This window comes from Gracilinanus agilis, chromosome 3 (assembly GCF_016433145.1).
Source record: "Gracilinanus agilis isolate LMUSP501 chromosome 3, AgileGrace, whole genome shotgun sequence".
NCBI classification, from domain to species: Eukaryota; Metazoa; Chordata; class Mammalia; order Didelphimorphia; family Didelphidae; genus Gracilinanus; species Gracilinanus agilis.
Genome location: NC_058132.1, coordinates 526,115,042 through 526,141,473, shown reverse-complemented (window position 1 = coordinate 526,141,473; position 26,432 = coordinate 526,115,042). Strand labels below are relative to the sequence as shown.

General features: G+C 36.5%; 1 protein-coding gene across 1 annotated transcript in view; it reads right to left on the bottom strand.

The window, feature by feature from the left end:
* DOCK9 (dedicator of cytokinesis 9) overlaps positions 1-26,432 on the bottom strand; it is a 356,201-nt gene that overhangs the window by 9,452 nt on the left and 320,317 nt on the right. Inside the window, exons 27-34 of the mRNA XM_044669345.1 lie at positions 25,867-25,923; positions 24,189-24,295; positions 12,604-12,726; positions 10,728-10,841; positions 10,500-10,505; positions 10,010-10,045; positions 8,944-9,090; positions 6,409-6,619 (exon numbers count right to left, since the gene is read on the bottom strand). Coding sequence (XP_044525280.1) covers positions 6,409-6,619; positions 8,944-9,090; positions 10,010-10,045; positions 10,500-10,505; positions 10,728-10,841; positions 12,604-12,726; positions 24,189-24,295; positions 25,867-25,923 — 801 coding nt within the window. The remainder of the gene's footprint in view (positions 1-6,408; positions 6,620-8,943; positions 9,091-10,009; positions 10,046-10,499; positions 10,506-10,727; positions 10,842-12,603; positions 12,727-24,188; positions 24,296-25,866; positions 25,924-26,432) is intronic.

The following is a 26,432-nucleotide window of genomic DNA, read 5'->3' as shown; positions in this document are numbered from 1 at the left end:
TCAACAGCCGCAAGATTTTGGGGACATGAGGTATATGTAGCTTAATTTTGTGCCTGGGACAAAGTAAGCATTCAATAAATGTTTTATCTTTTTAAATTTATTCTTCTATACACGAAGAGGCAGTATGGTGTCATGGAAATAGTTGTGGCAGGCATTAAAAGAACTGGGCTCTAATTCTTTTTCTTCACCCTAACCAACTCTACCACTCAATTCCTGTAATTAGGCAGTCACAATGTTTTGTGGCTTCTGTTTCGTCATCAGTAAAATGGGGATAATACTATCTGAGTTACCTAACTCATGAGCAAAGCAGCCTTATACTTGGCCTGTTTTCTTTTCATGTATTTATTTGAAATTACCTTCAATTTATGCACAGATCATTCTCAAGAACATTTTAGGCATGAAGAAAACATGGCTCATTAAATACTGATCCTTCTTGCTCATCTTTTTTTTTGTTATTGTCATTCACAATTTTTTTGGAATCTTTTTTTAAATACCTTGAAAATCTATGAGTGCCCTTTAAAATTGTATCCTAGGACAGAAATCAGCTGCTTTTCCTAAACTGATTTCCAAATGTAGTGACTCCTTTATCATCAATGAGAAGAGATCCCAGTAGAAACACTGGTTCCATTTTATTCTGTTTTCAGTCTCATCTCTTAGCAGATTTCATTTTGTTGGGTCTTATTCCATACTTTCTATAGAACAGAACATCTTTCCTTCCATCAAGCATTTCTGTTTTGTCAAATGATTTTGTCTAATCTTCCCTCTTGGGAAGTGTCTGTACTTGACAAGTAAACCAAATATGCTCTGGCTGAAGAGCTACCCCATTTGTGATTATTTTATGTCAACTAAGTTTCTCTCAGAGAAATGAGTCAATGTCTTTGACAATGACTAATGAAGCTGTCAAAAAATGGCTTTATGGGTATCTGGTAACTGGAAGAAAGTAAGTAGTATGATAGGAAAGAATATACTAGTTTTGGAGTCAGGAAAACCTGAATTCAAATTGTGCCTCACACCTTTTCTAGCTATGACACTAATCTCAGCTGGCTTATTAGCCGTGTGCCCCCAGGCAAGCCACTTTAAACTTTCTCAGTCTCAGTTTCCTCATATGTAAAATGGTAAGTTATAGATCCCACCTCACAAGGCAGCATTGTGAGGATCAAATGAGATTGTCAAGAACTTCGCAAACCCTTAAAGCACTACATAAATGCTTATTATTATTATTATTATCGTTACCAGAATTCTTGGTGTGTAAGGTAGATTCCCTCTGGAATATTATGGAAATATTTAGACAAAGACCACACAGCCTTCTACATAACAATTCAATTACACATAACTAAGTTTATATAACAATTCAATTGATCAAATATTTATTAAATATCTTATGTGCTAGATGAGAAAAAGATGGGAAATGGCACAAAATAAACATAAAATAATTTGGGTTGGGGTATGGAAGTTGGAGATGGAATACTGTGTATGGTTGACAGAAAATAGAATTAGAACATAGAGTGGGGGAGATTGAGGATTTTAGTTTATGGCAAGCATATAGCACAGGCATTCTATAGTAAAATGGGGCAGGGTTAAATAACACTGAGCACAGTGAAATATTCTCTTCCTTCTTCCAAAATTGAAGGCTAAAACACAAGTCAGACAGCACTATATTGGGAACTGTCACCTGATTTCTCTTGGTAGAGCTGCCATATGACCCAACACATTTATTTTTTTCCTCTAAAATACTTTGACTCTCTGAATTGAAGGCAATAATTCCTCTTTTTGGTGTTCTATTAGCTCAGGCTGACAGATATGGGCAGCCACTACTTCTTATCCAACTCATGGATGGCAGTGGTACAGTAGAACAGGCTATCGCCTGTCAGATAAAGTTTCCTATGCCAAAATTCATGAATGATGCATTTTAATGGAATAATCGAAAAATTCTGACTTTGACTCTTCAGTGAACTCTTTTCTTGTAGAATGAGAAATAAAAATGCTTGAGCAGCTAGAGTAGTTGCAGCTGGAGCTGAAAAATGCTGTTAGTTGATAATTTCCATGGAGACCTCCCCTCCCCCAAGACCTTTCCCAATGTAGTAATTCTGTCTAACAAAGATTTCCTGGCAAGGCAGGCATCTCTGTGGTTGCCTTAGCAACCTAGAAGAAAGGATGAGCCTATTACATGTAGAATTAGATACTCTAATTATGGAAATGATTTTTTAAAGGAAAAGAAATTTCTCATTAATTCAAACTTTTGGTCATTTTTATCCAAGAAGAGATGGGACATTTCTTGAAACAGGTGATTCTGCTACAGTTATTAAAAATCAGGTACAAATACCAAGTCTGAGAAGATGGGTTATTTTATAATAAGCCCAGCGCTCTTCTTCCTAAATCCTCATTAAAGATTATGTCAGAGAGATGTTTAAAATCCAAATGGTGTTTCTCAGAGCTATGGTATTAGATATTATTCTAGTTAAATTAATAATGATAAGGGACAGCTGACGGTTAGCTAGCTATCCCTTTGCAAAATTTCCAAAGCACCATGCATGCCTCATCTCATTTGTTTTCCACAATGAAGCATTTAGGCTACTTGTACCTTAAAACTTCAGGAGGGCAAGTGTGTCTCACCTAAACCTGGTGTCTTTCCCAGTGCAGGTGCTGAATAAATTTTTTAAAATGAATGAATGTTAGTAACAATAACACTAATTTCTACAGCACTTTTAGGTACAAAGTGCTTTCCTCCCAAAAGTCCTATGAGGTAAGTAGTGTAAATATTATCATTCCCATTTTTATAAATGAGGAAACTGAGGCTCAAAAATTACTAACCTGTTCCTGATCATACCACTAGTAAGATTCCATGGCAAAATCTGAATCCAGGTCTCCTGACTTTAAATTCAATGTTCTACCTCCAAACATTGAACAGAGTGAGTACAATTGGATGAGTCTGGTTACATTTCAGATTCTACCCTATTCTCTGAGATACCATCCTGATATTAACAGCTTTCTTTTTTGAGCTAGAATGTAACTTCCCCACTTGGAATAGCATCCTCAAAACTTGACCTTGAGAGACTATGTCTCCCTGCTTGACCAGATGTAGACTTGAGACATTTTGCCATCTGTCATCCTGTGGTTGCCTTCTTTCCCTATATAGAACTTCTGCACCAGAATTCTAGAGATCGCTATTGTGGGTGAATTAATGCTTTCAACTCTGGAACTTTGCCTTGGGGCTAAGCTGTCTTGAATGGGGAGAGTAAATTATATATATGTTATATACATATAATCTATTATGTAATCTGTAATCTATTATGTGATGATTTTATCCATCATTCATGTGATTTCCCAGGTAAAAAAATATCTTCCCTGATTACTACCTCCCCATATGTCCCATTTTTTTTTCTATTAGAATGTAAGCTCAAGGGCAGCCTATTTTATTTGTGTCATTTGAATGTGTTATTTGAATCACCAAAACTTGGCACAGTCCCTGGCACATGGAAGACTCTTAAGGACTTTTTGATCCATGGATTCATCAATTCATTGCTTTTCCTCATCACTAGCTGCTGAAGCTTCATTGGATTAAAAACCAAAAATAAAAATCATTTTATGCCAAATTCCTAGGAGACAAACATTCTACAAACCTACATATCGCTGTGGCTATAATTACTCATCAGGGATTGAAAGCATTTACAAAACTGCCCTGATGAATGGAGTTTAAGATGAATGATTTTCATCATGTAAGCATCTTTCAATGGAGAGTAAAAGGCCATCAGTATATCTTGTCGTCAGCTCTGAGACCCTCTATCTCTCTGTCTCTTAGGACTCTTTGCCACCTTTCTCCCACTACAACTTGCAGAACTCTGTCAATAGAGGTTGGCTCATGAGCCCTTAATAAGCCTGTTAATTCCATAAAGTCTTTATTCCTGGGGAGAGGGGAACTTTACGAGGCAAATGAAATTAATTCAGTCAACTGCAACTAAGGAATTCATGTACTTTCTTATTGTCATTTTGTCCAGTTTATATAAAGGTTATTTAGTATATAAACTGTTTAGTATAAAAGCAAATCAGATGAGAGGGAAGTCTCTCTCACTTGATATTCTTCTCAACAAATCCTTTGGTGGCCCAGAAATGATCAATGAAAGCTGTTCTAGAGTCAATAGCCTGGGATAGGATTTAGGACAGAAAATTGAAAGGCCTTTATAAAATTGAAATTAAGGTGTTAAATGTGAAGACAGAATAAGGATTTTCTGGTAGTGCCAAGCTAAGTTTTACTTTGGTGAAAAATCTATTCATTTATTCTAAAGAAAATGAATTTCCTTTTCTAAAGCAAATAAAACCTGAACAAATCTAAATTAAACTATGGGACTTACTCCACTATCTAGTCTATTAGAAAGCACAGTGATATAACATTTTAGTTTTGATCTTACACAAAACAGCTTCTTTCTTCAAAGCATCTTAATAATTCTATTGTTCAATGCTTAACAAATTTATTTTACACTTAGTCAAAAGATTTGAATGTATGTGAAATTATGCCAGGATAGTTAGGTGGCACAATGGATAGAGCAATGGGTCTAGGGCAAGGGTCAGCAACGTATGGCTCTTTCTGCAGAAGCCATAAAGTCAATTTTTTTTTCAGGCGCTGTTACAGGAGCGCGCACTGTGAGCACTGTACAGCTCTCACGAAATTACATTTTAAAAAATGCGGTGTTTATGGCTCTCACGGCCAAAAAGGTTGCCGACCCCTGGTCTAGAGTTAGGAAGACCTCCTTTCAAATCCAGCCTCAGACACTTATTTGTGTGTGACACTGGTCAAGTTTTTTAACTTTGCCTCAGTTTTCTTATCTATAAAATGAACTCAAAAAAGGAAATGGCAAAGCACTCTAGTATTTTTTACCAAGAAACCCCAACTGTGGTCATGAAGAGTAGGACACAACTGAAACAACTGAACAACAACAAAGAAATTGTGCCTAGTATAGTGTCTTGTATACAGTAAATATTTATTATTATTTTTTTTAGTATTAGAGATAAAAGTTAGAAAATTTTTGAGACTGACTCACAGAGGTAGAATTCTGACCACTTTGAATAATTCTAAGAAACTCAAAAAGAAGGACATTTCCTAATAATTAAGAGTTGTCCTAAGATGGAATGAACAGCCCAGTTCCTAAGCTATCTCTTACACTAAGTGAATTTAGCAGTCAATGTGGTATAGAATTAACACTGGCTTCAGAATCAGGAGATACAGGCTCAAATTTTAGTTTTCACATTTATTAGTTGTATGTTTCTGGTCAACTTAACCTTTCTGATCCTCAGGTTCTCCCTCTTTAAATGGAATAATAATAATGATGATGATGATGATGATAAACTCTTACAAGATTGCTAGGAGGAAAGTACTTTATGAATCTTGAAATGTCAAACAAATATGAATATTTTTGTTGCTGAAAAATCACCCTTCTCAATTTACTCCATAGAATTCAGACAGAAATTATCCTGGGATAAGCTGTTATTCTATTATTATATTTATAAATAATAGTGTATAGACTATGGCACAGATGGGAAAATCATCTTTCTGTAAGTAAATAAAAGCATTATGGCTCCTCGGTATAACTCAAAGATATAGACTTCATTCTGTTCTCATGCTACTTTATTTATTTTAAACCCTTGTTTTCTGCCTTAGAATCAATGCTGTGTATCAGTTTCAATGCAGAAGAGCAGTAAGAAATGGAGATTAAGTAACTTGCTTATGGTCACACATCCAGGAAATGTCAAGGCCAGATCTGAGCCCAGGACCTCCTGGTTCTCCAAAACTTGCTATCATAAATCCTGCTATTTCCAGAAACAAATTCCTATGAATGGGCCACTTTTGGTTGGTGTATCTTTGTTAAGATAGTGTTTACTGAATTCAGATGGATGTTGCCCATGAGGGGCCTTTGAATTCCATTCTTGGATCTTAGCTACTCTACAAGTTCCAGATGGAGGTAAATTATTTTTGGATACATTTGACAAATTCAGTGGTATATATATATATGCTCTCAGTAAAGCCAAGGGGATTCCTGTACTTGTTGGGCAGTGTGGCATTGTGGAAAGTGCTGGCTGTGGAATCTGAGGTCTGTGTTCAAACTCTGGCTCTGATACTTACTGTGTTTCTGACTTCTAACTAAGGACTCACTTAAATCCCTCTGAGTCCTCAGATTCTTCATCTATAAATTGGAGAACAATTGATAACCTTTAAATACTCTTCTCAACTCTGAATCAATAATCCTAAGTAATTCAAGGATTCCCTCAAATTCTAATTTCAGAGAGCCTCTTTTCTAAATGTGAGGTCGTCAATATCTGGTTCCAGTGAAAAACCATGAAAATATAGACAATATCATCTTTATCTCATTTCTACCTAAATTAAATGTTTCCCAAGTAATACTGGAAAATCCATACCTGTTAATATTGTACGTCGTTTGCATTGTTCTTCAACACCACCCTGGCGCTTACCACTCTGAGTGAAGGGCATTTCAAACATAAATCGGCGGATATTATGAGTTCTTTCAAAGTCAGTCTTCCTTTCTTGCAATTCCTTTTCATCAAAAAATGGAGTCACATGTGTCACTTGGATATAGGCATACTTTGAATCCAAATCTTTAGGGTTGACCTTTACATGAAAAAAAAAAAAGAAAGAAAAAAGGAAGGTAGAAAATATTGAAAGGAGAATAATTACTTTTCTCTTCCCCTGAAATGACCTTTTATAGATTTGCTCTGGAAAAAGTAAATATTTAGCTTAGTAACATTGCTTTAAGTCTAAGCATAAAACTCATAGCTTCCCTACCATAACCACTCACTTATTAAAAAGAGGAAATGCTGAGTAGCAACAGTTCTGTTTCTCATTATCATGTAATTTAGTAATTACCTTCAGAAACTTGAATATCTCTATGAAAGATATATTTTAAAAGCTGATAAGAAATTAAAGCTAGGTAATTTTAACAGGAAACAAAGGACAACTCATTAAGTATGTCTGAATCAATTTTGATAAAATTTTATTGTATTTAGGGCACTTTTTACCTACTAGTCCAAGAGAAAAGAGAATATGTCTTGTTGAGAGGGAGTGGGGGAAGTTGTGAAGGGGGTGGGGGTTGGAAGGACAGGCAGAAAATGTTGGTAAACAGAAAGTGAATGAGAAAGACACAGGCTCAAACAACTCCTAATAAACATTTCCCCTATACACAGATACAAAGTGGAGTCAAAAAAAATTTTTTTTGAGATGAATATACCTTAACTATTAAGTAGGAAAGATATTCTAGAAATCCAGGGAATTAATATAATCCAAGAAATTAATTACAAAATCCAAAATCCTTACCACATGGCATATTTATGACTTTTTGAAAATTCAATTAGTATTTAATATGCCCACACATTTTTCCTTTATAGCAGATGACTATTCCTCATACCATACTAAGAAAATAAGAACTGTCTACCAAGAACACCATATTTAATGCCTCCAAACTTCTTGACATCATTGACCATTCTCTACTCCTTTGCTTCAGTTTCTGTCTTACTTGTGCTTCTTATACTTTATAAGCATGCCCCAGGCTCCTCCATTTCTAAAAAACCTTCATTGGATCCTTTTAGCCTCTCAAGCAATTAACCTGTATCTCTCTTCCTTCTCACCGCTAAACTTACAGAAAAAGCTGCCCTTACATCCTCCTCAACCCCTTGCAATCTGGCTTCCAACTCAACTGCACGATCTGGAAATTGTACTGTACCAAGTTGTTAGTAACCTCTTAAGTGCTAGATCAAATGTCTTTTAAAATCCTCTTCTTTCCTGGACTTTCTGCAACAGCAAGAAATAATTCTTTCATCTCTGATTCTTTTGTGATACTGTTCTATCTTAGTTCCTTTCCTACGTGGCTAAACATTCTTTCTCAGTCTCCTCTGCTACATCACCATCCATGCCCTGTTTCATAACTTGGGGATCTCTTCTGCTCTCATGAGAATAACTGGCACAGAGGATCCTAAGGGATGTGCCACAAGTTTTTACTGGGTGTGCTACAGAATTCTTGACACAATAAATAAATAAATGCAGCTTTATTGTTATTTTTAATTTTAAATAAATCATATAAATCTATAAATAAAATTATATAAATTAATAATTAATAAAACAAAAAGGGAAATTATAAATGATTTTATTTATTATGAAATTTATTTACTCAAGATTGGAAAAGAAGAATTCCTCTGCCAACTTTTGCCACATCAATCTCCCTATTTCTTTCCCAATTCATGTTTATATATTAAATCCACCCACTAAGTGACCTGTTTAGGTGAGCTGTGATACTGGAAAGATTGGAGAACAGATATGTTTGCCCTATCCCTTTATCAATTGAAAGAGTAAGAGGAAAAATGTTGGGAACCCTTGAAATAAGGTTATAATGGCTAGGCAGATAATTAACTAAAGCAATATAATAGTTTTGATATTGGGATTGTGATTCCCAATATCATGGCATTATCTTTAAGTTGCTGGCAATGGACTTGCTGGAAAGGAGGGATTTTGAAAGATTGAGAAGACGTCAAGCATGAATCTAAGCAAACTATGCAACAAAGGAGATGGCTGCCATGGATGGTGGTGGACATGCCTAGTACATAGAAAGTATTTAATAAATATTTGTCAAATTCAATAGCAAGACCTTAGTATAAAGAGAATAGGAAGAGTTTCATCTTTTCCCCAGTGAGTTTAAGGCACTACATGGGCATCTAATTGGAGATGTGATTGTCTGGGTTGAATGTGCAGGGTAAACAGGCTTCTCGAGAAGAGAATAATAGAAGCTAGTGTCTAGAAATAGAAACTAAGAATATGGACAGAAATGAGGCATTTTCTAAACTGTGGGTTAAAGACATCAAAGTCTTACAGGATAAGAATTAATTTTAAGAAAAAAATGATACAAAATCAACACTGCTCTCAAAATCATTCACGTATGTTCTTACCTTGCCAGAATCTTGGATCATTTTGACATTTTCGGAACCAAATTTATCTGAGTAAAGTTTTAGCAGTCTCTGAGAGATTTCTGACAAAGGTGTTAGTTTAGGTTCTTTGTAAATGTACTCCTTTCCATCTTCATCTTCAAAGAATCCCTGAGGGGAAAAAGTAACATTAGGACTATTGCAGCACACCAATAACTCTGGTCTATAATAACCCAGACAGTGGTTTGTTTTTTTTTAAAATGTTTTACAAACAACACTTTTAACATCTGTTGTTAGGATTCAAAACGAAAATTCAAAACAAAACAAAAAAAAACCCTTATACAAATATACTCCCTGAAGGGAAGAAAAAAATGAGAATAATAGAAAAGTCAGGGTGGAGGTGCAAAGATGAAGAAAGAAACAAAATTGCAAACATAGTTGAGGATGCTGTCATCACGTGCTTGAGTGTAATTAAAGGTCTGGGAATCAAGACTGTTTCTCATTCAACTGAAGCAACTAGGTTCATTCCTGTTTCACATTCCCAAGACTGGCCTCGATCCAAAAATGGGGCCATTGTCTGCTAAAGGCAGTTTCCCATATGACTTGCAAAAATGTCCCAATCTATGCTATTTGTACTAGATTTTATAGCATAATAAAAATAAAACCCTAGGTCTGGAGAAGGGTAAATAAGCTCTAAAGGAAACATTATGCCAATTCTATTTTGTATAATTAATTTTAAAACTACTTAAACCTTTTGGTGCAATAGCAAGATATGGCCACAATTATCTCCAGTTAACAGCTGTTTTAGGTTCAATCTCAGTTGAATTCAACAATATGGCATGAGAAGTGAAACAGGATGAAAACTTAAAAAGCCAAATATCAGTTAATATTTGAAATAATGTTTTAAAAAAATCCCTACTCTAAGATAAAACAGACAAAACAACAGAAAGAGCACAAGACACATTAAAAACAAAACAAAACCAAAAAACTAAGGCAAGCTAGACTGAACAAAAATATCCACATCAAAGTAGGAATTGAGATGTAATCATTTGACTACATCACTTGCTTTATAAGCATTTACTGTAATTACCTCCACATCTGTCTCAGTGTCTGTAAACTGGTATTGCTATAAAGTTGCGAAAGACAACAGAATAAATGTTATATACTGCTCAAAAGAATGCACACTTCCTAAATACACGGATGACAGTTTATACAATGTAATAATGTTAGACACTTGTAGGTTAAATCTCGAGTTAAATGGGAAAGAACCCTTCCTCGTGGGCTCTCTGAAATATTATAATGGTCAATCTACTGTGGAGATATTATTTTACGAAAAGATGAAGATGCCATGGACACAAAGGCAGCCAGAAATTCTTAATTTTGGGTTTAAAACATGCAGTACAGATGTATAGGAGACGGGTGATTTATTTCTGTAAATGGAATCAAATGTTATTGTTTGGAGCTATGGTGACTAGAGATATACATACAGGTTTGAAAAGGAAACTGGCAAACCACACAGAAGCACCAAAGATGCCGCTCAATAAACATTCTTAGGAATGTCTTACGTAGGAAGAACTTACCGCTGCCTTAAGAAAGTAATAAAAGAAAAGACAGGAAGAAAAAAAAGCAGAAAGTTTACTGAGGAAAATCAGAATTATGCCAAACATGATAAATTTATTAGCTCAAAGAAGATTGTATCATATTTAGAATTTATAAATGCATGAAACAGAATAAGATATAAAATGTAATTGTGTTAACATTTTTTACAGTACTTGACATCATGTGGAGAAAGGAAAGGTTCTGCTCACCTGTCCAAAGAATGCAACTCTGAAATAAGTCCCTAGAAGTCTCCTGCCCGAATGCATAACTTCTGTGACTTTGCTATATGCTCGATGGAGAGTGTCATATAGATGAGCTAGTCTCTAGAAATATGGAAGAGAGGGGAACAGCTTGCTTTACACTTGTAAACAACAAATTCAGCTTTACACTCAATGTTAAATAGAAGGAGAAAATCCTATCCTTTTAGGCCTCTTCTCTAAAATTTTTTTTTCAAATTCTTTAAAAAAAAACAACAAATAAACCAAGGAGACAAGATGATTATAGAATAAAATGACTCATTTTAAACATTTTTTTAAAAAGTGAACTAAGACATCCTCCCAGTAAAGCTATTTTAAAAAACAGAATTCCATGAAAGAAAACCAAATTAAGCTAAAACAATGACAATCTGAAAATCTTTCAAACAGAAAACCAATCTCTTCTTCTTCTGAGATTTGTGGCAGATTACAAAAGAAATGACCAGACCTCTATTTTTCCTCTAACTGAAAAAAAAATGACCCTTAAATGAAAAGAGATAATATATTAGTTTTATCAACAACTTCTTTGGTAAAGGATGTTCTATATATTGATTTTTAATTCCTATACAAAGGATTAACTTGCCTAAGACATAGATAGTCACTTCTGGATTACTAAGTGGTTGAATATTCAAATTACATAAAAGAAAATATTGTTTCCAATTTCTAAAAATAGTGAAGTAAAACAAATGAAATAGTTCTGTGCTGCCAATACCCAGGAGCTTTTCTTGACTTGTTGACCTAGAACTCTCTCCTACTTAGAGTAGCCTGCAGAAAACCTTTGAAGGTGACACACTTTAATTATCTCCCTCAGCAGAAGATAGAAGACATAAAGCCCTATTTCAGTTATGTTCGTGTTTGAAATAAAGTCATTTTCAGCATGGAGTAGGAGCCAGGGGAATTGTGAACAAAGGCTGGATGGGAAAGCTGGGTCCATTTCTTGGTCAGATATTTGGCAACCTCTCGATAATTTCAGTGCCAAGTAGATGACCTACATCCAGAGGCTCAGAGTTCTGGGGGCTCCGCTGACATAAGGATGTCAGTCTCTGAATGGTCACTAAATTCCAGTTTCCTAACAAATTTAATGGGTGCTTATTTACATGCTGACTATTGCCAGGGTGAGGCAGAGGGGTTAACTTTTGCAAATGGCAGAGGACAAGGAGATAGAGGCAGCAATTACTTAACTCTCCACTGAAAAGTCTGTTTGGACTCCCTTTTTTTGTCCCATGTGCTAGCCCTGCTCTGACTCTTTCAGAACCCTACAGATCTTCACAGTGTGGTTATGTTATTTTGTTATGAATTCTCAAAAATCCAAAATATCCATATTCAAATATAGTAAAGAAATGACCTTTTAAAGTAAAATAAATTGATATTTAAGTTAGGTGCCATTTTGGATTTTCCTCTATTGCTGATCTCCTCCTCATTGGTTAAAAGTTAGCCCTCCATCTTCTTTCAGGGGATATTTTTCAAGTACCATCAGGTGCTTTGCAAACAATATAAGGAAGAGTTAAGTAACCCAGCTCAGAATGGGCTCTAATGTGACAACTATGAATATCTAGTGGTGTGGATAATTGAGAATTGACTCTATGGTCCCTAATATCAGCAAACTAATTTATTTCATCTTTTTAAGATCCACATGCATTCAAAACTTTAGACAGTATAACAATCTTATTTCTGTATTTTGTATTTTTTAGGGGAAAAAAAAAGGAAAATCAGAAAGTGATTTTATATCTGAGGAAACTTCCATATTATATAAAAGCAAAAAAAAAAAAAAAACAAACCGGAGTTTGTCTGACAAAGGTCATCAAAAGTAGAAAATCCCAAAATAAGATACCTCAAAATCCCTTCGTTTCTCATAAATGGGAATTATGAGTTTATAGATGTCAGCAATCAGCTCATAGCGTTCGGCCTTCCAGAGCCCATCGGCACACTGTTCCAGCAATTCCATCAATACATCCTAATTGCAGAAAAAAAACATAATTGAAAGAAGCAATTGTTGGTTAAATAATTTATACAGAGGGCAGGGAGGTGGCTCAGTAGATAGTGTGCCTTGTCTGAAGTTGGGAAGACTCATCTTTCTAAGTTCAAATATAACCTTAGACACTTACTTCCATGTGACTTTAGGCAAGTCACTTTACAATGAAACAGCAATGGGAGAAAATAGCAAGAAGTCCCATCGATAATAAGGAAGCAGAAGGAAACTAGAGAGTTCAAATATAACCTCAAACACTTACTATCCATGTGACCCCATACAAGTCACTTAACTTTGTATGCCTCAGTTTCCTCATCTGCAAAAAGAGTTGGAGAAGGAAAGGGCAAACCACCCCAGTATTTTTGAAAGAAAACTCTAAATTGGGGGCAGCTGGGTAGCTCAGTGGATTGAGAGTCAGGCCTAGAGACGGGAGGTCCTAGGTTCAAATCTGGCCTCAGACACTTCCCAGCTGTGTGACCCTAGGCAAGTCACTTGACCCCCATTGCCTACCCTTACCACTCTTCCACCTACGAGCCAATACACAGAAGTTAAGGGTTAAAAAAAAGAAAAGAAAACCCTAAATTGGGTCGTGAAGAATCAGACAAAACCAGAAAGACTGAATAACAACAACAAATTTATAGAGAAGTATTTATTGTACAATAGTGCTAAGTACATGAAGGTTTCCTTGTTGGTTAAAAGTTAGCCCACCATTTTCTTTCAGGGGATATTTTTCAAGTATCATCAGGTGCTTTGCAAACAATATAAGGAAGAGTTAAGAAACCCAGCTCAGAATTGGCTCTAATGTGACAACCATGGATATCTAGTGAAAGGAACAAAATTGTCATTTATATTTTTCACAGAGACTGCTAAAATACTCTCTTGCTGAGGGGGTCTAGGCATCCACTACCACTTCTAACTTGCCTGAACCACAACCCCTTTCCTCTTCCCTCCCAGCAGCCCGTACTCTGCTCCTGGGACCCCATTTCCATTGCCAATTTCCCTTTGTGCTTTGTGTTCTTTTCTCCCATTAAAATATAAACTCTCTGATGGCAGGATTTATCCTTGCTTACTTGTATTAGTGTCCCCAATACTTAGGATAATGTCTTGTACATGTTGAATGTTTAGTAAATTTTTTGTCCACCTATCCATTTACTTTTCCAAAATTTATAAAAGCATTTTAGTTTTTGGAAGATGTTTCTTTTTCTCTAATCTTTCTATAATAAATGAAATCTGGGAAGATTTCTTTATTGCCTTCAAAGAAATTCATTTATTGTGAAGATCAAATGGGAGTATTAATCATATGGAGAGTTAGTGTAAACACAACCTCATTAGATATTAAAGATAACTTTACAATGAGGCAGCAATGGGAGAAAACAGCAAGAAGGATCCATCAATAATAAGTAAGCAGAAGGAGGGGTTACTCACTCCCCAGAATAAGCAGCAACAAAAGTATCAGAGGGGCAGGCTTTGGAGTCTTGAAGATTTGGGTTCAAGTCTTGCCTTCTTTACAGACTAGCGGTATGACTCTAGACAAGACATTTAACTCTTCACTGTCTCAAGTAATTCTCTAAGAGGTTAGTTAAGCAGACAGAGTGTTTGACCTGGAGTCAAGGAAGTCCTGAGTTCAAATTTCGTTTCAGATACTTCCTAGCCCTGGGTAAATCACTAAAGTCTCCCATCAACTTCACTTTCCTCATTTATAAAATGGGAATAATAATAGCCCCTTCCACAGATGTTGTGAGGATAAAATGAGATATTTGTAAAATATTTTACAGGTCTTAAAGCACTATACACATAAGTTAGCATTAAAGACTTAAATAATACATTAATTGCTTGAAAAATCTGAATTGGTGGAGAGAGACAGAAGTTTCCAGAAATAATAAAATCACAGAAATTGGCCTTTTGGCAATATCTATCCAGATTCTGTCCTATGAGGCCAAATGAGTGGGATAGAGAAGGGAATAAACATTTATTAAATGCTTACTAGGTGCCAGGTATTGTGCTAAGTGCTTTACAAATTATCTCACTGGAACTTCAGAACAAGTATATTCACTCTGCCATATGACAGCCATTGAACACAGCTATCATATTCCATTCACCTAGGCCCCAAAATTTATTTTCCCCAAGCTAAATGTGCCCAATTCCTTTGATTGTTCTTCCTGTGTCATGGACTCAAGGGCCATCCCCATCCTAGAACTCTCCTCTGGACATCCCCCAGCTTCTCAATGTCCTTAAACCTTGGTGCCCAGGAACGGAACATGATATTTCAGGAGAGAACTGAAAAAGTGAGATTATAACCTCCCTACTCCTGGGGAAGCTAGTAGGTGGCAAGGCAGAGAGAGTTCAAATCCAGCCTCAAACACTAGTACAGTTGTGTGAATCTGCAAAAATCACTTGACCCTATTTGCCTCAGTTTTTTCATCTGTAAAATGAACCGAAAAAAGAAATGGCAAACCACTCCAATATTTTTGTCAACCAAAGCCCAAATGGAGTCACAAAGAATTGGACATGATTGAAACAACTGAACACCCCCCTCCTGATAGAACTCAAAATCAAATTAGCTTTTTTGGCTTTCTCCCCCCAACTTTGAGGCTGACACATCCGACCTCCCACTCCCATGCTCGGTGACCCAGTGACATTGGCCTCTTTTCTGCCCCTCACACAAGATACTCCATCACCCACTTTTTGGGCATTTTCACTAGCTCTCTCCTATGCTTGGAATTCTCTTCTTCCTCAATTCTACCTCCTGGCTTCCCTGCCTTCCTCCAAATCCCATTTTCTACAGACTTTTCCCGTCTCCCCTAATTCTAGTGCCTACCCTCTGTTACCTGTTTTATACTATCCATACCCAGACACACATTCCATACAAAACTGGCTTGTACAGAGTTGGGACCATTCTGTTGCCTCTGTTGGACCAGGAGCTTTTTGGGAGCGGGGACTGCCTTTTCCCTTTCTTTGTGTCCACAATAATTAGCACAGAACCCCCCACACAGTAAACCCTTAATAAATGTTTATTGTATTAAGCTTGCAGTCCACTAAAACCTTCAGATTCTAAACAGTTTTCGTATTACTTTTTTTTACTATTTTTTAGTATTTTATTTAGTATTACTTATCCATACTTTGAACTTTCTTTCTATTATATTACTGAAGAGAAACCAACAGTTAAAATCAGTCATAGGCTACTGACATATCTAGTTAAAACAGTAACATTCGTGTTCTGGGTTTCCATTTCTGCCTCATTTCAACAAGCATTTGTCTTTCATTTTAAGTTTTTAAAAGAAGTATTACTTTTTACATATTTGTTTTTAGGCTTAAATAGTCTCTACTGATTTGAAGTCAATAATCACTTTTTCAAGTGGTAGGAAATCAAGTCTGTAATGAATTTTTAATTTCTTCTAAAGAAAAGTCAACTTTATTTAAAAAAAAAAAAACCCCTGCCAGGGCCAGACCGTCTCAACGTCTGTGACATCCTTTAGGCATACAAATCATAAAACTTCTCTGTGCATGACAGAACTCTGGGATCAATGCTTATAAAAGGAGAACCAGATGTCTAATGGTTTTTATTATAGTATCCATTAACTAATGAGGGCAAAGAAGCCACATATACATAGCAACCAAAAAACATGCAGGAAGGAACCAACAGAGTTCCTAAAAAAGGACGCATTCGTGTGCATATTAGAGTTTGGCATATTTTCTTGGAGGTTCTATTTTATGAAATCCTTTTAAGGAAAGGCCCTATCATGACCAAATATGCCTTTCTCCTACCTGACTATAAAAAATTAAAGGTTCAAAGAAAAGCACGAGAAGGCTCTACCACCGTGAATACCAGCATCTCTTTCTTGGCCATGGAGCACGGAAGGCTATTGGCCTTTGGAGCCGATAGGGAAAGAGAGCTTTGGCCTTGGAATCAGGAAGACCAGGGTTTAAATTCTGATTCAGACACCATGCGATGATGGGAAAGTTCACCTGACTACTTTTTAACCTCACCTGTAAAATGGTGCCCTAAACAAGGATGCTCTAAGGGTGAAATGAGGTAATAGGTAGAACGTGCCTTGTAAAACTTAGAATGCTTTAAAAAATGTCAACAATATCATTTGCTAAAGCTTTAATAAGTAGCTGACCCAGGGGCAGCTGGGTGGCTCAGTTGGATAGAGAGCCAAGAAGGTCCAGGGTTCAAATGTGGCCTCGGATACTTCCTAGCTGTGGGACCCTGGGCAAACCAATTAATTCCAATTGCCTAGTCTTTACTATTCTTCTGCCTTAGAACCAACACTTAGAATCGATTCTAAGGCAGAAGGTAAGGATTTTTTAAAAATATCACAAGTGGCTGACCCATTTCTTGGTTGGCTGTTAAATGCCTTGGGGTGCAGAGAATTACTCTTTGAGGTAAGTAGAGGGATACAATACATTGCAACCCTCATTTATGAACAGAGCCTCACTGGCCTGTATGTATACCTAAATAGGCTAATTTCATATCTCATCTGAAGAACTCAAGACTAGTGGCACATGGCAGTCTACAAGTGGCTTCCACAATTATTCAGTTACTGATGACCTAGAATGGCAGTCCTTTACATGCATTTAAAGGCGGCCTGGATTTGTTCACTCGTTCAATAAATATATTATTATTGCATGCCTATTCTGTGTTAGGGATCAGGGCACAAAGAAATGCTTCAAGCAATTTGTTGAAACTTGGTCTTCCATCTACTTCCCATCCCCACCATCATAAATGTAGGTTACCTGCCTGGGGAGGACTCTTTCTCTGGGAGACTCTGAAGCTTTGAGGGAAAGAGTATGGACTTGGAAATAAGAAAAACTATGTTTTTTTATTGTTTTTTTTTATCTTAGTTTTACCACTGATTAGATATATGGACTATAAGAATAAGATTTAGAAGAGAACTTAGAAGTGATCTAATCCAACACCTTCATTTTACAGATGAAGAAATCATGGCTCTTAGGAGTTAAGTGATTTGTTCCAAATCTGTTGATAATAAGGACCAAATCCAGGATTCAAACCCAGGTTGTTTGGCTCCAAATTCATGCTCTTTCCACTAAACAAATTACCTGTGAATAAGGTAAATCACATATTCCCTCTGGCATTCAGTTAACACACTATAAAATAAAAGGGTTGTTATGAGTGACCTTTAAGTTCCCTTTCAGAACTAAAATTCTCTCTCTAGGATGAGTTTATCAAAACTAGCATTTGGTAAATTCTTGCATTTCTTTTTTTTCTCCTCTGATGGGTCTCATGACTTTCCCTTCAATGCCATCTCTCTTCTGCATTTGTATATTTGTGAAATTGGAATTTGTTACCCTAAAAGCTACAACCCCCAGCAAAAAACTATGATTCCCAGGACCCCACTCACTTCCTATCTTTACATGCTGATGCAGACAGGAGATAAATTGGGTGGAGTTCCCTGTCTAGCTCTTTTATTCCTTCCTTTCAGCAGCTTTGGTGGAGCGGGCTTTTTGAGCAGAGAGAAAAACTTAGGTACGTGGAAAATAATACTTGAAGTATTCAACTTTAATTTAACTCTTACATATTATCCCTAATCAGAGACAAACTGGAGTACGAGTAGCCCACAGAATTCTGAGTGTGACCTGAACCAGACTAAAATGGAATTGAGAAATATATAACAAAAAAAAAATGCGATTCAACAGAGACAATTGTTAATTTGTGGTTTTCTAAGTCAATATGCTACTAGGGATCCCTTTCTAATAGAGTTGGACTCTACTGTTGTATAAGATATTTATCTGCATATGTACTATATTCTCTTATGAAAAAGTAAAATCCAAGAGGAAAAGACCAATGTATTTTCCAGGGTTTGTACCTGACCCAGCACTTGCTCTACAGATAACAGTTGTTTACTAAATACTTGTTGAATGAAACTTTATTGAATCCTAATCTACTGGAATTATTTTTCATAATAACAATTTATCTTTATACAGCCATTTATGCTTAGAAGGCACTTTCAACAATCCTGAAAGGTGGATAATTGACTTTACTACGAATTAGATATGTGGATTATAAGAATAAGAAATAGAAGGGCTTTAGAAGTGATTAAATCCATTCCCATTATCACCCCCTATTCTACAGATGACTAAACTGAGATTTATAAATGTGGAAACTGAGGTGCTGTGAGGTCTTTAGTCAACTAGCAGTTAGTCTTTCAATCAATTAGAATTTTTTAAAGTTTTTATTATATACCAAGCACTGAGCTAAACGTTGGTCCAGTAACTTGTCTAAGTGTGTACAACTGGTAAGTAGAAGAACTGGGTCTTGAATTTAGATGTTAGAAGTCCAAATAGTGTACCTATCATATGACATTCCATTCTCAGCCTTAATAGCATTTCTGTGCAAAAGGAGATCAAGGCATTATGATTCAGAGAAGACATATCTCTCTCCTTTTGGAATTTCATCATTTAGGTTGGAAGATAATCATATAGTCAAGGCATTCTTGGGATAATAACAAAAGTCAATGGACAAAGTTCTTGAGTGAAATGTTGTTTTAAAAGGAAAATCATTCATTATTTTGTAACTGCAGCAACGTACAATGACTAACTACAACTACAACCACAAATGCAGTAACTTACTCTGGGGCAAGATTCATAAAGATGTTTAAACTATGCATTAAAAAAGTCACGACTCTATATTCAAGACCTTTCAATATGGTGGAACTAAGATAATGCAGATATCCAAATAATATAGGCTATAACATAAATTTCACAAGAGTGGTAGCTCTACGGTGGCTCGTCATAGTGTTATTCTATTAATACAGTGTTAATAGAATCAAAGATTTGGAGCAAGAAGGGACTTTAGAAGCCATCAAATCCAACCATCTCATTTTACAGAGAGAACTTAAAGTGGCTGGTCCAGGACTACACAGAGAGTAAGTGTCTAAGGCAGGATTTTAATCCAAGCCTGGCTGACTCCAATTCTGGTGCCCCCATCCATTATGCCATGTGTGCCGAGTACAAAAACCAGTCTCCAACACATATTAGCTGAGCAAGACATTTAACTTCCCTGAGACTCTTCTTTCTTCATCCATAAAACGGAGAGAAGAGTACCAACATTAGCCTTTCTCACAGGATGATTGTGGGGCTACAATCACATAGACACTTTGCAAACCTAATCAACTATATAAATGCTCCTCATCTAAGTGTCCTCATTGTCAGAGTCCTTGTGGTCTTCCAGGGTTCAAAGCCTCCGAAATATATTAACTGGGTGACTGCCTGCAAAAAATTGAACCTCGAAAAACCCCAGCAACTCTCTAAGGATATAAAGTTACAGACAGCTGTTGATATGCATCAGTGAAAGGGGTTCCCAAAAATGCACTCCTTCCCCCCACAACGCAAACACAAGTTAAGGTTAAAAAAATAAAAAGAACCCCTTCTTAGAGCAATGTTCTGAAGAGAGAAAGCACTGAATCTGGGATCAGAACATGTGCTCAAGTCTCAGGTCTGCATCTTACTACCTGAATGACTTTGGGAAATCATTTCTCTTCCACTGAGCTTCAGATTAGATTCTTCTTCTGTAAAATGAGAGGGGAAGGATTAGATGGCCTCTAAAATCTCTTTCCACCTCTAGCTCTTTGATCCTAGGTTGTCGTGTTTTTTTTCCTCCTAAATGTAAACTTGCAGAGGTCAGAGACAATTCATGAATAATCTATTTTTAGGTCAGAGTCAATTCATGAATAACCCATTTTATAAAGCACTTGTAGAGTGATAGTTCATCAAGGGCAGGGACTTTTCTTTGTCTGTACATACATCTAGCGTCTGGCATATCAGACCTGCTTACGGAACCCAAAGTCAATTGGATAGAATGCTTCATAACGATTTTGTAACATAACAACTTCCATCCAATTGCCTACAAGCTGTTCTCTGACAGAAGTAGGTTACTGAAGACGGAGTCAGAAATTCATGCAATAGTTCATTCCACAAATATTTGCAGAGTAGACCGAAAGGTACAATTTGCAAATATTTAAGATGAACGAATTGGGAAAGGAGAGCCTACAGTTGAAAGACAAATTCAAATTGTCTAAGAGAACGACTTTTTTTAGGGGATTTTAGAGATGACAAATAAACCAGTTAAAGTAACCCAGGATAATGCCTGTATCGGACTAGAGAGTAGCCTTTGGGAATCTGTTGCAATAATAATAATTAAATAATAGCTAGCATTTACATAGCATCTATCATGTACTGGCACTGGACTAAGAGCTTTACAAATATCTCAGCTGATCCTCCCAACAACCCTCAGAGAGAGGTGCTATTATTATGCCCACTTACAATTGAGGAAACTGAAGCAAATATTAGTTAAGTGACTTTTCCAAGGTCATCCGAAGTAAGTATTTTTAGTTCTATTTGAACTCAGGTCTACCTTTACTCCAAGCCCAGTGCTCTACACATGGCATCACCCTAGCTGAACTTTAAATCACAGATTAATGATTTTTCTATGCCCTGTCTGGGGAAAGAAGTCATTATTTCCTTCCCAAATTAATGAAAGGAAGCATCCCTTTTTGCTAATTCAAGAGAAGAAGAGAGTCATCTCCTTTAGTTTAGTGTCATGGGCAAAGAAATATACGACCTCTATAAATCCAATTCAGGACTCCTATCAGAGATGTCTATTTTTTAGACAGTTCTCTTTGGAACCTCTTGAGGGGATCAATTTATGTATTTAATTGCATCTGGCAGTAAAAATTATGCTAGCAATTATTTCCAACAAACCATGAACTGTGCATCTTTTCACTCCAGCTTTTCCAGAATCAAGAAACATCTGGCAAAGATAAACACCTTTCATAATGAAAATCCTACTTCCTGAGAAATCCTGGTAGATAAAAGTACTCTAAGATGCACGAGGCATTTAGGACCCTCTCCCTCTTGAACAGACGCTGAAGTCTCCAAAGTCCTTCTCTTTGGAGTTTCACTTTTGATGCATTTATCTCTTGCTAAGTACTTTATAATTCCACTGCTTGTTACAGCGTAATCAGCTTCAGAATTCCATGCACTCTGGACTTTGTTAAAGATTTACTCATCTTATGCTTTAAAAAACAAAGCAGGTAAATGTCTATTCTGGAAAATTAATGATTAGAAATATCCTTGGTTCTCAGTTTATTTATAGTAGTTCAAAAGTTTTACTCATTTTGTTACTTCAACTTAACTGCAATCAGTCAGTTGATAAACATTTATTAAGCATCTCCGGTGATTAAGTACTAGGGATATAAATTAAGATAAAAGATAGTCCCTTTCCTCAAGCTCACAAGGATCACTTGACTTTTGTGCTTACCAATTCATAGGCCTGCAGAAATGATTCCATTTTTCTATGGCATCCAGATCAACATATTCAGAGTTTCACTTGTCACTTTATTGCTGATGACCAAGTTTAAGATGGGCAGCTAGGTGATGCAGTGAACAGAGTGTCTGGCCCAGAGTCAGGAAGACATTGAGTTCAAATCTGGCCTCAGACACTCGATTTGTGACCCTGGACAAGTCACTTACCCCTGTTTGCCTCACTTTCCTTACATGTAAAATGAGCTGGAGAAGGAAATGACAAACCACTCCAGATCTTTTCCAAGAAAATTCCAAATAGGGTCATAAATGGCAAATCACTCCAGTAATTTTGCTAAGAAAATTCCAAATGGGGTCCCAAAGAGTCAGACATGAGTGAATGAAGTTTAAGATGCATTTACATTCTAACTGATTTACATCCTGCCCAGGTAATCCCCAGGCACAAAGTAGGGGTTTGGCTAGAAAGGCTGATCTCGTCAATACTTGGTATCATACCATCCAGTTTGGGATCTGTCTTCTTTTGAATAGTTTGAGTTTTACTAAGTGCTTTCTTCACCAGAATCCCACAAAGCCATGAGGACAGGTATTATTATCTGTATTTTATAGAGTTATACAGGGAGAGATGAAGTGACCAATGGGTTACAGACATAAAACTAGCAAGTTTCATGGCAAAGACTAAAGACTAAATAGCAAGTAGAGTATAATGGGGGGAAAAAAACTAGAATGGAGTCACATGAATTGGGTAACAATTCCCAATCTGTTATTTACTACCAAGGGAATGCCACAACACAACATTTTTGAAGGAAGAAGCCCAGGCAAAATCCTCAGAGTACAGGAAAAACTCAACTCGCTAAGCCCAAGTTGCTGTAGTTTATGACAATTTTTATGCTATTGAGTAAAAAAAAAATTTCATAATCTGGATGTTCCAATGAAGAAGTTATGACTAAAGATTTCATTCTAAGCATGGATCAGAACTTATTATTTTTTGGAAACAGAATTTTCCAAGCAGTCTTTGGAAAATATTTTTTCAGCTGAAATAATCCCCTCCCTTTGTAGTCAATTTGTCCATTTAAAAGGCTGCTCTGTGGTATAGGTAAGAGGGGTTATTCTGGTTTGGAAATAAATAGCTTTAGTCATTCCTTACCAGGAGCTTTCTTTTTTCTTTCTCCCCTGAGTTGGGTAATTTTTTATCTAGAGCCAACCAAATTTTTTTTAAGTGTACATACTTCAAACAAACAGTGTGTTGTAGGAGAAAGAACCCTGTATTCTGAGTCAGGAGACCTGGGTTCAAATCTCTATCCAGCTATGTGATCCTAAGTCACCTTAATCTCTCCAGTCCTAGTTCTATAAAATTAGAGGGTTGGAGTGGGGTAGTTAGGTGGCACAGTGGATTGAGAGCCAGACTTAGAGACGGAGGTCCTAGGTTCAAATCCCAGCATAGACACTTCCTAACTATGTGACCCTGGGCAAGTTACTTCACCACCATTGTCTAGTCCCTACCACTCTTCTACCTTAGAACCAATACATAGTATTAATTCTAAGACAGGAGGAAAAGGTTTTAAATAAATAAAAAAATAGAGGGCTAGCTTAGATGACTATTAAGGTCCCTTTAAGCTCTAAAGAGAAAACCATTTTTTAAAAGATTTATTTAACTCAAGAGAAAGGAAAGGATTTCTAGGTGATTGCCCTAAAGTCTGATCCAAGCAGGATCTGCTCTGAGTTCAATGTCTAGACTCCAATATACTGAATTTTAAAGAAAATTAAAGTTTTAAAAAAAAGAAAATTAAAGTTAAAAGGAACAATAATTTCCAAAGCTAAAGAGTTTTAATTCCTTCTTCCAGAGCAATAGAGGGTTACTGTGATGCCCTTTACAGTCAATTATTGTCTATTTTTCATGGAACACTTACACGTGCAGCCTCCCCACTTCCCTCCCCCTGACCTTAGAGGCTGCTTCCTGAGAAGGCAGAATTATAGCCCTTGTGGCTCCCAGCAACGGCCACAATGATCTTAATAAGATATGAGAGTGGCTGCAGCTGCAGAGAAAAGAAATGCATGAAAAAAAGGTGGTGGGTCTGGAAGGCCATTGAGAAGCCAACAGCAAGAAAAAGCCAATCATGATATGCTCAAGTAACCCGAGTAATCCAATGGGAAATCTAAGTGCTTACCTCATTAAAATGGACATCTTGCATCCCAACGTCTTCCATCATTGAGGCCTCTTCATCTATATTGGGGGTAATTACCCTGAAGGCTGTGCATCCTTGCCTAAACATGCCTGGGAAATTTGAGAGAAAAGAGATTTGAAGAGTTAATTGCCTGAAAGAAGGTGAACTCCATTAACTCAAGGTTCCTTCCTGCTGGGGTCAGAGAGGTGTTTCCATTTTCAAAGAGATATGGCCAAGTCTTGATCTAGGCCAAGTCTTAAGGACACACTCAGATGTGAAAAAGTCAGGGCTACTGTTACTTCTCCAGAGTATTACTCCTTTATTTTACATACCCCTCCCTTATTATTTTCTTTAACTTTAATCTATATATTTCTTAATCAGTTCTGCTTTTAACAAGTTCATGTATTTTGAAATAGTATTTAATGATAGCAAATAATCTAAAAGTTCTCTATATCATGATTAATAGACTATCAATCAAATTCATGATAAATACATAATTCCTGAATTGCAAGAATTAAGCATAACATTCATGAAAATTAGATTAGATTAAATCTAAACAGAATGATCAGGATAATCGCCACCTAGACACCAAGAAAAATGTGGAAAGCAAAATCATCAAAAGTGGTAACAGGCAAGTGAAAGAAACCTGCTCCCTTCAAGCCTCAATAATATAACAAAATACAATCTGGCCCACTTGGCACAACAGGGTGGAGAATAAAAAAAATCATAATTTATATGTCAGCCTCCCTCTCTAATAAGATGGGGATATTAAATGAAAGCACCTTTATGGCTCCATCTACAAGAGTAAACTTGGAGCCTGCTTAGTTGGTTCTCCTATTAGTTGCTTCTAGTATATGAGGAGGTCTTTTATACCATCCAAATGGGAAATAGGATAAAAGGAATGGCACTGGTGCTTTGGAAATTCAGATATACCCATGTTCTGGGGTCAGGGGGAACCAGGTTAAAGTCAGAGCTAGAAAAAAACAGTTGGGATCAAATTCCTTAAATTTGATTTAAAAATTAAAGTATTCCTCAAAATTTTTAAATTTTAAAATTAAAGTATTCCCCAAAATTTCAGGTCTGCATGATGATACAAAACAACATTATGCCTTAGTTGGGTAACCATTGGAAATGTCAGCTGAATAATAGTTATTAAATACAATGGCATTTCAACCCATAGAATGGCATGTAAAAGACTGCTTTATATTTCACAATGAGAGACTTTCCACCATCTATAAGGAAAATGGACCCTTGCCATGAATGGATTAAAATGACAATGCCATTAATTAAGTGGTTTGATTATTAGTATTACTTCTAAATCAGGAACTTTTAGTCTTACGAATGAAAAAAAGCAAGAAGGGAAAAAAATGTGAAAAGAGAAGCCAAAACATTGAGTTTGGCGGGGGCAAACAAAATATAATCTTTTAAAAACCTCTAAACTACTATGTCAGTCAACAAAATAGAATTTGGCATAAGCAGGGTCAAATCAAGATGAGAAGGCATTTTCTATGGATTAACTGTCTCCTGCTAACCATAGGAAAATTTAGGAAAGGGAGAGAGGGAAGGAAGGAAAGTGAAAGGCATTTGTTCAAAATTGACCAAGAAAAAAACCCAACACCACCGGCTGGTAGCAAGTAATAGCAGCCCTGGCTGCTAGAGGAGAGGCCACTCCCAGGCTCACCTCCCCGACTGCTCCTCTGGAAGGTGCTGTGGCTGTAGGGGGGGTAGGAGAGCTCCCGTCGGAAGGTTATGTCTGCTTCTAAATATGAGGAAATGGATTACCTGATGATAATCTTAAAAGAGAATCCTAATAGTAATAATTGTACATGGTACCTTTTATATTATATCTATTAAATATTATATATCTCTGAATTTGTGACAATTTTTGATTCATTTGAACTCAGTAATTCAAAGTGGCCATCTTTGCATGCTCAAATGCAAACCCTTTATTCTTTGCATTCAACCCTCTTTTCCGCACTCTTTCTGGAATGACCTTCCCTTTTCCATCTGGCTCACTCCTGATGCTCTGCATCAGGGTATTTTCCTGGACTTAAAACCAGCTTCTTCTCCAGAAGCAAGGGTTGCTGGCAGCTACTGTGACAATTTTAGAAAGGAAACGGATTGACAAATAAGAAAAGGAACGAGCCAAAATGAACTTGTTAAATGCCCAGATCGCTTCCAATGTGAACAAGCCATCATAGCTACAACTCACATTTAAAGTTTACAAAGAACTTTCCCCTCTCCATC